The sequence below is a fragment of the Magallana gigas genome, chromosome 9 (assembly GCF_963853765.1).
Source record: "Magallana gigas chromosome 9, xbMagGiga1.1, whole genome shotgun sequence".
NCBI classification, from domain to species: Eukaryota; Metazoa; Mollusca; class Bivalvia; order Ostreida; family Ostreidae; genus Magallana; species Magallana gigas.
The window spans coordinates 20,265,722-20,278,820 of NC_088861.1; the positions used below are offsets into that span (position 1 = coordinate 20,265,722).

At 33.7% G+C, this 13,099-nt stretch overlaps 1 protein-coding gene and 1 long non-coding RNA gene across 3 annotated transcripts; both read left to right on the forward strand.

Moving 5' to 3' along the window:
- The first annotated feature begins 3,966 nt into the window (after positions 1–3,966).
- On the forward strand, positions 3,967–8,009 carry LOC117692192 (uncharacterized). The gene is made up of 4 exons (XM_066071790.1): positions 3,967–4,632; positions 4,715–4,779; positions 5,453–5,593; positions 7,311–8,009. Exons 1-4 carry the CDS (start codon positions 4,565–4,567, stop codon positions 7,646–7,648), a joined length of 612 nt encoding a protein of 203 aa, XP_065927862.1. The 5' UTR covers positions 3,967–4,564; the 3' UTR covers positions 7,649–8,009.
- Positions 8,010–8,325: 316 nt separating this feature from the next.
- On the forward strand, positions 8,326–12,731 carry LOC105319041 (uncharacterized). Of its 2 annotated transcripts, none has more exons than XR_010709556.1 (4): positions 8,326–8,517; positions 8,600–8,664; positions 9,507–9,647; positions 10,483–10,595. It is a non-coding gene; the product is annotated as an uncharacterized lncRNA (long non-coding RNA). The 2 variants fall into 2 exon arrangements; XR_010709555.1 differs by lacking the exon at positions 10,483–10,595 and adding an exon at positions 11,465–12,731 and having other exon boundaries at positions 8,331–8,517.
- The last annotated feature ends 368 nt before the right edge of the window (positions 12,732–13,099 follow it).

Here is a 13,099-nt window from a genome sequence, read left to right on the forward strand (position 1 = left end):
GGTGTTTATAACTTCAAAATCAGTTGAACACAGTGAAAAATAAAGTAATTTTAAAGTCATATCTTGGATACGGGGTAACCAGTTTCTATTCGTGTTTACGGGGGGAGGGGGGGGTCATTTTTTTATGGGGGTCATTTTTCTTCATGTTTAACATGAAGAAAAATAACCCCTGGGTCTTTTTTCTTCAGAAAAATCCAATTATTCTTCAGCTAGGGGGGTCATTATTCTACGTAGAAAAATGACCCCCGGTCATTATTCTACGGGGGTCATTATACTTCATTACACCGGCCTTTGTCGCATGCTTCTTTTGTTCTAGTAATAGATTTAAAATTGCAGTTTTGGATTATGCCAAGATGGTTATAATCTTTTTGTATAGGTATAATTTCGTTTCCAATTAACCATTGGTGCGTGAAGTTAGTTTTGGGATTTTTTCCAAACACTATTATGCATGATTTTCCAGCGTTGAAAGAGAATCTCCATTTGCAAGAATAGTAGTACGCTGTATTAAGCATGGTTTGAAGTGAATATGGGTTTGAAGATAGACAAGTAATATCGTCTGCAAGGGCTGGGGTTGATGATTTGATTCTATTGATTCCGAAGTTCTTATTTATGACTTCCAGCTCGTTAAGTAAGTCATTAATGAAAACTGTATATAGAAAACCCGATAAGACGCCTCCTTGACGAATTCCTTGTTCTACAGGAAACCATTTTGACTGTTGATAATTTACAATCACTGCACTTTTAGTATTGATGTGACAGTCGTCTATTAGCATCCATAGCTTTCCTTTTATTCCTATATTATTGAGTTTGTACAGTAAACCTTTTCTCCAAACTGTGTCGAATGCTTTCCGACTGTCTAAAAAGCAGGTATATACATGAGATCCATTTTCGATATAATGATGTATTGTTTCTTGAAGGTTGAAAGCTGCAGTTATAGAACTTAAGCCTTTACGGAAGCCCTGTTGCTGGGGGTTAGGAAATAATTCTTCGTTAGATAAAGTGTCCATAATCCTACTGTGGATAATTTTTTCGAAAACTTTAAATAAAGTTGATAGTAATGAGATAGGTCGGTAGCTATCCGGAGATGTTTTTGGTTTATTTCCACCTTTATATATTGGGACAATAAAGCCTTGTTTCCAACCAGAGGGGATTTGGCCTAGATTTAATATACTGTTAAACAAGACACATAAGTATTTAGACAGAACTTCTTTTTCGTGTATTAGGTGTTCTGACTGTACTTTATCTTGTCCAGGAGCTTTTTTGGATTTTAATAGTGAAATAGAGTCAAGAACTTCTTTTTCCGTAATGCGGTCATCCGGACAGAAAATAGAATTTTGAGTCTCTTGGGATTTAATATTATTGTATTCATTGATGATACTGTTGTAGAAATCATTATCAAAGGTATAATTTTGTTCTGTTTGATATATTGTGGAAAAGTATTCAGCAAATACCGAAGCAACGCTTTCTGGTGTGTTACCAGTCTGATCTGCAAATTGTATTTCTGGATATATTTTTGATTGACGTGGTTTTTGACGACGAATGAGTTTCCAAAATAAGCGAATGTCGATTCCTGCAGCGTTGTCAATGTCTTCATAAGTTTGTTTCATGTATTCTTCAGAAGCGCTTTCTTGGCATTGTCGAAAATGTCTTTTTTTACGTTTATACTCTGCATAAGATGGGTGCTGCATTCCTCGAGGTTTTCCTTCCTTGACCCATTTTATTCTGGATTCCATTTCGCGTTTATGCGCCTCCTTAACTGTATTGTTCCAGTAGGGTTTGGTATGAGGATTATAGGAACACGTTGGGATAGTTAGAGTAGTACTTTTTATTACAGCATTTACGATTGTTGTAGTGTAAAAATCTATTTCATTCAGTGACATTTCATCTTTCTCTGGTGGAAGATGTTGGTTTAACTCTGTTTGCAGTTGATTACAATATGATTTTTTTGAGTCCTTACATATCCTGTGCCATGCGGGCCACTTAGTGGTGTTTGGTAATAGGATATGGGGGTTCTCTACAATCTCAATTTTAGCGATCACAGGTAAATGGTCTGACGTGTTTGATAATACACCTTCATGAATAATATCATAATCTACTAGGTGGTTCTTCAACGATTCACTGACAAATGTGTAGTCTAACATTGTTTTACATGGTATAAAAGTATATACATCTTTGCATTGTTCAACATTATGAAAAGGAAAAAACAGGTTGTTTTTTCTGTAAAATGTTACAAGTTCTGCTGATTTATAGGCATTTGTTCTTTCAAAATCTTTTTGTTGAAGGCTACCATTCATGTCACCAGCAAAAATAACATGGCCATGATTAGAATAGATTGTATACAAGTCGTGAAGTACATTTAGTTCTTCTCTATATTTATCTACATCATTTTCAGATGGTAAATACACACCAAAAATATACAATGGTACATGGTTTGGCGTTTTTAAACAAATACCATGACTCTGTTTGAGTTTGTGTTAACCAATGATGTGTAAAATTCTAGGGATCTTTTATATAATATAGCTACACCCCCTTTGCCTTTATCCCCATTGGTTAACGATTTTTCAAATGTTGCTGTACTGATATAACTTTGATCAATACTGTTTAAAAATTTTGAACAATTTTCAGGTAGTTTGTGTTCTGAGATTACAGCGACATCACAATTTGTTAAACGTAATAAATTTGTCAAACAAACATTAGAGGACATAATACCTCTTACATTCCAATTCAAAATTGAAAACAACATGATAAACAAAAGATCAATGTGCATTGCGTACTCTTTATGTATGTTCATGGCTAAACAAAAAGTTTATTTTTTTACATTGTCTAATTCGCAACCTTGCTGTCTCTCATGGGCGTTTATCCATGGCCGGCATTTGACTCCGAGAGGCCAAAATGATCGCATATTGATAGTTTCACGGTTTTCTTCCAGAATGTGGATTTTTGCTGATAAACAGTCCGGATTATACTTTGGTTGGAATAGAGAAATATATGTTACACGGATATCCCTATCTCGGACATAGTTAATAATACTGTCTCTAGTGGTTTCTCGATCAATTCCTGTAAGGTAAAATTGGGCGTTTTTGCGCCTGCGATGTGTTATTCCAAGGAATACATCCCGTTTATCATTTCCTTTTTCTATGCTTGGTTTGTTAAATTTTTTTGATTCAGTTTTCATAGGTACAATTTTCTCTCGTGAGATGTGCACCGGAATCGGAAGTTTGTTTTCGTTCATTTGTTGTTCTGGTGTGCTTTTAATTGTTTCGGGTTGTTGTTCATTGTTTTCTGTATTTTTCGGAGACTGCTGTAAGTCAGTGACCCCCTTTACTTGCATGTTAATTTGATTTGCCCCAGAAGAGTCCTGTACACGATGTGGGGAATTCCCCAGTGTTGTAGTATTTATACCGTTACCTGGCGTATTGTTTTCAGGTGGATTTTGTGAATGGTCAGTGGACCGCGAAGTACTGTCACTGGTCTGAAGACGGGTAGTAGGGGCCTTCGGCGGGGAAACGACAGCAGCAAATGACTTTTGGAATTTTAATTCTGATAATTGTTTTTGCTGATTTTGACAAATTTTCGATAATTTTAATAATTCGTTGTCGACTCTTTGAGATTTGGCATGTTCTTCCGTGGAATCAAGACCGTCAACACATTTGAGTCGTGAATTTGTGGTTTTACGAAATGTTTCACACGTTATTGAATGAGCTTCGAAATTATTTTTCACTTTATCGATATCAGCTGTTAATGCAGTGTTTTTGGACTTTAGGTCAGATATCGTTTTTTGCATATTTTTGATGACCTTGTTTGTATTGGAGACAGTTGATTCAAGTTCACGTACACGTTCTAACAAAGTTTGTGTCAGGCAGTGTAGATCTATGTTAAGTGATTTTGGCGTATCTGACGGGTCATGCTTTTTGTCAAAAACGTCAGTAAGATGGGAAGTATCACCATTACAAAACTATAAAGGGCATAGCAGTCTTTTGCATATCTTACTGAGCTTGGGTTACCTTTGGTGGTTCTGCGTTGAATGAGGTTTCCCTTTGGACACCCTTCAATGGTTTTTGCTCTTGTACACAAGAGTGCTCTATATTCAATAATTATCTGCTCATTGCTTGAGGATAATTGTAATAATTTTTCAATATAAAATTCTTTTGGTACATTTTGTAGCACATTATCAAATAAGACAAAGTCATTTGTACTAGTTGATGGTGCATCATTCAGGTATGTGGCATCGACTTGATTGTCGTATTCGGGTTGATTTTCGTTCACTCGATTGTTCATCAATACATCCACCATTTCGGTGTTTTGTGGGCTGTATGCACAATGTACCATGTCATGATCATTGAAAACATTGTCAGTATTATCTGCTAAGTTACTTACAGAGTCTGTACGGGGACACACATTCCGTAGCTCTGTGTAGATTTTCTCAGGCGACGATTGTCGTCCGCCATCGGCGAGCGCCATCTTTTGTCAGTATATGAAATCGAAAACGAATATTGCATTTTTGTTGTGAAAAAGACAAAGAGGGGCGACTTCTGTTTTTAAAAAAATAGCTTAAAAAACACTAATGTCGTTTGAATGGCCTCTCTATATCATTGCAGCAAAACTGGTATTTGTATATATGGACTGTGGCGGGTAAGAGTATTCAATATAAGCAATTTTATAACAATATGATGCTTTTTATTTCTCTGATTATTGGAATCTGTTTTTTAACTAGTATATATAACTTTCCACCCTGCTGCGTCGGAGAAAAATGGGATAAAAGCAAGAATGTATGTACAAGTAAGTACCTTTAAATCCTTTTAAAATGCTTGTATATGAATTAATAATACAAATTATTAAGCAAATAAAAACAAACAAACAGACAAAAAAACAAAACAAACATAACAGAAAACCCTCTCTTCCTAAAGCTCTGTTCGAAATAGCACATTTTTTTTTCGTGCATGAAACGGATTTAAATTTTAATAAAATTATAAACTTCCATCAATTCACATTTAGATTTTGCAAATCAAATCCATGTTTCTTCATTTGTCACATAAAAACATAATGGTTTCACTCACATGCTAGATCATTTTTATGAATCTCTGTCATAGAGAAGCATCACTGAGAAACAATTGTAATCATTGAAATGCTTTGATATATGTGATGCACTATAATAGCTTCTGTTTGAAATCATTAAGATGCTTAAATGTAATATAATATATAAGCTCACGTCTGCAAAGATTTTCTCCAAAGATAAAAGGCAAAATCGCACCATCACCAACCACTGTGCAAGCATGCATGTATAAACCGCAAGACATACATGTACATGTAATTGATTTAGATATAATCTTTCCAGATGTGGACTTACACCACGTCCAAAACAAATCCCACTTTATAAGTTGGGTTTTTTATTTCGTGGGTGAAAATTTAAAAAAAAACTTTTTTTCATTTTTGTCTTTATTTGTAACTGAAGAATGCCCGAGAGGTGTGTATGGTGACAACTGTACTCACTCCTGTAAGATTCCGTACTTTGGACATCGCTGTGTGCTCGGCGCGTGCAAATGTAACCGTGTTTCCTGTAAAATTCCAACGCAGATATGTTTTCCGACAACAGGTAAGAAAAAAAATTGAAGCGGTAAGATGCTACAGATTACAAGCCAATCAAACAATACCAACGAAATCAGGCAGCACATACTGATTAGATAGATATTGAAATACGTTTATATATGTACATGATTGTATAGAATAATGTTGCAAAGAGTAACCTTATTTACATTAAATAAATAAAGAAGATGGGGGATAAGATAGCGCAAATGCCCATTCTATTTAGTTGTAAAATACAATTTTGAATTTATTTTTTTTTCCAATTAAATCTATTCAAGTATATTATAATAAAAGTTTGCAAAAGCATAATTTCTGACTATATTCAATTTTGATTTATAAACAACGATAAGAAAAAAATATTGCCTTAAAATTTAGTGGTATCGAACCCACAACATAAAATAAAGATAGTTTATATCTGTTGCTCTAACCACTGAGCCATTCAGACACAACGATGAATGCTGTTTAAATACTATATGTGCCTTTGGCCACGAATTTACGGACTTATTATTTTTATGAAAGTTAACGTTCAATTGTTGGGACACAAAATGATCTTTTTAATGTGAAGTTGAAGTTCTAAAAAATGACAATATTTGGAAGTTTTTATACACACACGCTTATTTGAGTCAACATATGTCATGTATTGAGTATATCTAAAGGTTAAAAATCTATGATATGTTAGATACATATTGTTTTGAATATTTTTTCTAAAAATCAGATTTATTTATATTTTAAATTTTCAGCATCCTTTCCGTCCGTATATAGGCATTTTACATACCTCATCCACCTGTCTTCTTCCTGTGAGAAAAGGAGGGGTGACCAAATACCAAAATTCTCTCAAATGCAGATCTCAAGTTAATTAAAGGCAACGATTATTAAAACAAGTTATTTAATAAGTAGTTACTATTTTAAGCGAATACTTAAAACCACCTGGAAACAATTTCATTAAGTACAATGATTTTGATTCCGGTTTCGTAAATGCTTTCTAACATTAAATTAAAATTGTACATTTATTGCGCAATTAATCAGTTTTCCTTATTTTGATACATTGTTATAAAGGCAAAATTATATCTGTAAAATATTGATTCTAATTTGTTTACAAGCGATGATATTACGTAAAACATGTGCGAATCTAGAGGGGTGTCGGGAGACAACCTCTCACTCACCTCCCCACAAAAAAGATCAAATTCTTAAATTTTCACAGTTGAATTATTACCTAAAAAGGCCTCGACCCCCCCCCCCCCCTTCCCCAACAAAAATTAAATCTATCAGAACACACCACCACCATCGGAAAAATGCTAGCTCCGCACAATGTAAATACAAATAACTTAAAAGACAATAAACTATGTGAAGCTTACATTATAAATACAAGAAGCACTTCTATATGATAAAGGGCGACTTAAAACGGCCTTTCCCTGCAAACACAAAATCATAATAGCTTAACAAGAGATCACGGAACCATTTAAACAAGAGCTGTAACTGTGTCAATCAGCCTGTCTGTTTCATGGCTGGCCATTCATGATCAGCTAAGGCTTTTTAAAAGCAACACGATTTGTCTGAGATTACGCAACCGGTGTATATTTCGCTTGAAATCAGCATCATTTTTAACTTGTTATGACGCAAGAAATAGATAGTTACATCCTTCTGAAAGTCCAAGGCCTTGTTAAAATGTTTCTTATAGTCCAGTCTAGTTTACCAAACTGACAAAAACTATCATCAAATAATTGCAGAAACGGACGTTTCCGGATCCACACAGGTGTCAGCAACAAAAATAGTAACAACAAACCAACGAGTCAAAAGGACTTCTGTGACTCCGGATCCATTCAGTGTAAAGCCGGATACACGGGACGAGGACCAGGGACCCCGGGGTAGTGCTGCTGCTTCAAACATCGTCTACATCATTCCCATCACCTGTGTATTGACTGTGTTCTTATTGACGGTGTTTATGTTTGTCTTTTGTAACAAACATTGTCAGTTATGCAATATTTTAAACAAAAAGCGTCATATAGACAGCGACTATGAGCTTCCAGCTAGAGTGTATGAAAACAACGGATCTACAAATCTGTAACTAATAAATAAAGACTATTAAAGGTAACGAGCTAAAGTTATACGTCTTGAAATCATATATATACATTTTGGATACTTTGATTGCTGCACAAGGTTTGAATAAAGCCAGAAAAGCTCTTTTAGTGTGTCCTTCTATCTTTAATGTGGAGAAACGCAACTAAAATATTTATATAGTTACTTCATGATTTAAATTCTGTTTTGTTTTTCTTTACATACGTAGGAATTTCGTTCGGAAAATTACTTCGCCCACTAAACGTAAAGTTGAATTGTTCCTTGCTATTTAAAAAAGGAACAAAACAGCGCTATTTATCCTGTTTAATGCATGTTGTACTTTTGACATAACATAAATTAAAGTAGTTTATGCTGACATCACATGGCGATCATTCCTTTAAAAGGAGTTCTTGTTTACATTTTATCTTATTTATTATTCAGTTACATATGTAGTATAATTGACTCAGTATAAACTGAATTTGATGATTATATACAAAATATGTTAATTTAGTCGACGTAATCCACTTATTCTAGGAATACACTTTATAAACTATTTCAAGCCCCTTTAGGAAATATTACGCAAAACTAGAAATGACTGTTTAGGAAATAAAGTCGATGATAGATTAAAACAGATCAATCAATTCCTTTTTATTTTTAGCAATAGTTATAAGCAAGATTAATCAGATTTTTAAAAATAACAGGAAATTTATATCATTAATGTATATGAAATCGAAAACGAATATTGCATTTTTGTTGTGAAAAAGACAAAGAGGACGACTTCTGTTTAAAAAAAATAGCTTTAAAAACACTAATGTCGTTTGAATGGCCTCTCTATATCATTGCAGCAAAACTGGTATTTGTGTATATGGACTGTGGCGGGTAAGAGTATTCAATATAAGCAATTTTATAACAATATGATGCTTTTTATTTCTCTGATTATTGGAATCTGTTTTTTAACTAGTATATATAACTTTCCACCCTGCTGCGTCGGAGAAAAATGGGATAAAAGCAAGAATGTATGTACAAGTAAGTACCTTTAAATCCTTTTAAAATGCTTGTATATGAATTAATAATACAAATTATTTAGCAAATAAAAAAAACCAAACAGACAAAAAAACAAAACAAACATAACAGAAAACCCTCTCTTCCCAAAGCCTCTTCGAAATAGCACATTTTTTTTTCGTGCATGAAAAGGATTTAAATTTTAATAAAATTATAAACTTCCATCAATTCACATTTAGATTTTGCAAATCAAATCCATGTTTCTTCATTTGTCACATAAAAACATAATGGTTTCACTCACATGTAAGATCATTTTTATGAATCTCTGTCATAGAGAAGCATCACTGAGAAACAATTGTAATCATTGAAATGCTTTGATATATGTGATTCACTATTATAGCTTCTGTTTGAAATCATTAAGATGCTTAAATGTAATATATTATATAAGCTCACGTCTGCAAAGATTTTCTCCAAAGATAAAAGGCAAAATTGCACCATCACCAACCACTGTGCAGTATATCTACCATTTAATTTATACCGTAATCAACTCTAACTACATGTACATCTGCCTCTTTTTCCGCTTCATCCCGTGGACAAAGCGAATTTTTTTCTTTTTTTTGAAATTTTAATAGGAAAACACTCAATAAATGGGTTTTTAGCCCCCTGAAAGAATGAAACTACAGTGCAAGCAAGCATGTATAAACCACAAGACATACATGTAATTGATTTAGATATAATCTTTCCAGATGTGGACTTACACCACGTCCAAAACAAAACCCAATTTATTAGTTGGGTTTTTTATTTCGTGGGTGCAAATTTAAAAAAACAACCTTATTTTTCATTTTTGTCTTTATTTGTAACTGAAGAATGCCCGAGAGGTGTGTATGGTGACAACTGTACTCACTCCTGTAAGGTTCCGTACTTTGGACATCGCTGTGTGCTCGGCGCGTGCAAATGTAACCGTGTTTCCTGTAAAATTCCAACGCAGATATGTTTTCCGACAACAGGTAAGACAAAAATTGAAGTGGTAAGATGCTAGAGATTACAAGCCAATCAAACAATACCAACGAAATCAGGCAACACATACTGATTAGATGGATATTGAAATACGTTTATATATGTACATGATTGTATAGAATAATGTTGCAAAGAGTAACCTTATTTACATTAAATAAATAAAGAAGATGGGGGGTAAGATAGCGCAAATGCCCATTCGATTAACTTGTAAAATACAATTTTAAATTTATTTTTTTCCAATAAAACTTTTCAAAAATATTATAGTAAAAGTTTGCAAAAGCATAATTTCTGACTATATTCAATTTTGATTTATAAACAACGATAAGAAAAAAAATATTGCCTTAAAATTTAGTGGTATCGAACCCCCAACATAAAATAATGTTAGTTTATATCTGTTGCTCTAACCACTGAGCCATTCAGACACAACGATGAATGCTGTTTAAATACTATGTGTGACTTTGGCCACGAATTTACGGACTTAGTATTTTCATGAAACGTTCAATTGTTGGGACACAAAATGATATTTTTAATGTATAGTGGGTCATCTCTCCACGTTTTTGCTGATTAAAATCAGTTTGTTTTCCAAAAGACCTTATTTAGACCACGAGGAAAATATGAAGCAGATGCCCACTCTATAAAAGAAAAGGCCTTAAAAGTTCTAAAAAATGACAATATTTGGCAGTTTTGATACACACACGCTTATTTGAGTCAACATATTTCATGTATTGAGCATATGTAAAGATTAAAAATCTATAACATGTTAAATATATATTGTTTTGAATATTTTTTTTAAATATCAGATTTATTTATATTTTTAATTTTCAGCATCCTTTCCGTCCGTATATAGGCATTTTACATGCCTCATCCACCTGTCTTCTTCCTGTGAGAAAAGGAGGGGTGACCATATACCAAAATTCTCTCAAATGCAGATCTCAAGTTAATTAAAGGCAACGATTATTAAAACAAGTTATTTAATAAGTAGCTACTATTTTAAGCGAAATACTTAAAACCACGTGGAAACAATTTCATTAAGTACAATGATTTTGATTCCGGTTTCGTAAACGCTTTCTAACATTAAATTAAAATTGTACATTTATTGCGCAATTAATCAGTTTTCCTTATTTTGATACATTGTTATAAAGGCAAAATTATATCTGTAAAATATTGATTCTAATTTGTTTACAAGCGATGATATTACTGAAACATGTGCGAATCTAGAGGGGGTGTCGGGAGACAGCCCCTCACCCACCTCCCCACAAAAAAGATCAAATTCTTAAATTTTCAGTTAAATAAACTAAAAGGGCCTCGAACCCCCCCCCCCCCCGCAGAAATTGAACACATCACCACCATCGGAAAAATGCTAGATCCGCACATTGAAGTACAAATAACTTACTTTTTCGAAGACAATAAACTATATGAAGCTTACATTGTAAATACAAGAAGCACTTCTAAATGATAATGATAAAAGACGACTTAAAACGGCCTTTCCCTGCAAACACAAAATCATAATAGCTTATTAACAAGAGATCACGGAACCATTTAAACAAGAGCTGTAACTGTGTCAATCAGCCTGTCTGTTTCATGGCTGGCCATTCATGATCAGCTAAGGCTTTTTAAAAGCAACACGATTTGTCTGAGATTACGCAACCGGTGTATATTTCGCTTGAAATCAGCATCATTTTTAACTTGTTATGACGCAAGAAATAGATAGTTACATCCTTCTGAAAGTCCAAGGCCTTGTTAAAATGTTTCTTATAGTCCAGTCTAGTTTACCAAACTGACAAAAACTATCATCAAATAATTGCAGAAACGGACGTTTCCGGATCAACACTGGTGTCAGCAACAGAAATATGTAAGTGATATAAATACATGTATATATTCTTTGTTTTGTTAAATCGCGAAATATTTTCTTTACTAGAAAAAAACTTGTCTGCTGAAAGTATATATTTTTCAGACTTGGCTATCAGCTGTCTCAATTTGGCTTAATTGAAAACAAATGCGAATTGTCTTGTATACATGAGATTTATTTATGTACGAAACGGTTACTCAACACGTCCTAACTTCCTTATATTTTTCCACTTGAAAATAAAATCAGTCCAAAAAAATCGATAATTATTTAACAATTTAAATTCAATTTTGTTTACGTTTTCCGCTTTTACTTTTACTTCCATCAATAAATTCACATAATCATTTTTATACTTGCTTAAGTATCTATTTTAAATAATTACTGTACTCCTCATTTCTTTTGAAAGATGTCTATAGCATTGATGTTTGATAAAATTATGGTAGAGAGTAGAAGTCAAGATTTCTTAAACGCCGTAAAATTTTGACAAATGATATAAGAAATAAAAGCGACATTTAGAATTGAGCATTTCTAGCTCATTTCATGCCATGAAATCATGCAACATTGCACACGTGGTGTAGACCATCTGCTAAGAGAGGTGCGCCAGATAATTTCCGCTCTGCGAAATCGCTGATGTTACTGGGGAACTTGTCTGCGGATTCCATATTCCAACTGAACGCTGTTTTGTCTTCCCGCCAGGGATAACTATCATCGGGGAGGGCGGTATTTCGTGCTTTCTGATTAAGCACTTACCCCGGCTCCGAAATATTTGAAAAGTTGGGAATAATGTGTCAGTGAAACGATTCTCCAAACAAACATTATTTTTTATAGTGACATGTGTTTGAATTGAACATATGTACATTAAAATAAAACATATATTGGCACACCCGGCCCATCGGACCTATATGTCACTGTTTTAATTTTAAATACAAATATTAAAGTCAGCGTAAAAGTTTTATTTGTCTTATCCTGAAAGCATTAAATATGAATTGAGCACATTATCGGGTAAAGTTACAGATTTACGGAGCCTAAAGTGGTTTCTAAAAGAAAGTTTCGTATGTCGTTACATAATGAGTACTAGTATTTTAAAAGAAAGTGTTCTTCAGTTTCAATTTCGTTTAAGTCACAAAAGATGCAAACAGACACAGATTTACATGTACATGTACATGTACGTGGAGTTGTTATGTTGAAATTATATAATTATATTTGTGTAAATTATGGCTATTTCCTAAAAAAAAATTAACGAAACTAATCTATATAGAATCATTTATTAATCAATTTTGTTTGAACAACTAGTGCATCTAAGCTTATAATTAACGATTTTCTAAAAAGATTATTGTTTTACCCTGAGCATATACTTGGAGTACTAGACTAAGCGATCTACGCCCCTGTGTACCTGGCCGCCGTTCTTGAGTACTTGGCCGCTGTCACAGGGGCAGATGAACAGAAGATTTGATCTCGCGACTTGTTGATATTTAAAACAAATCTCAACAACCGTTTTGCAGACAACAATTGGTGTTGGCGATTTCATTATGTGACAAAAAGTTGAATTGTCAGGCGATAGCCAGTACAGGATGAGGGCAAGGTTGAAGTATGGGG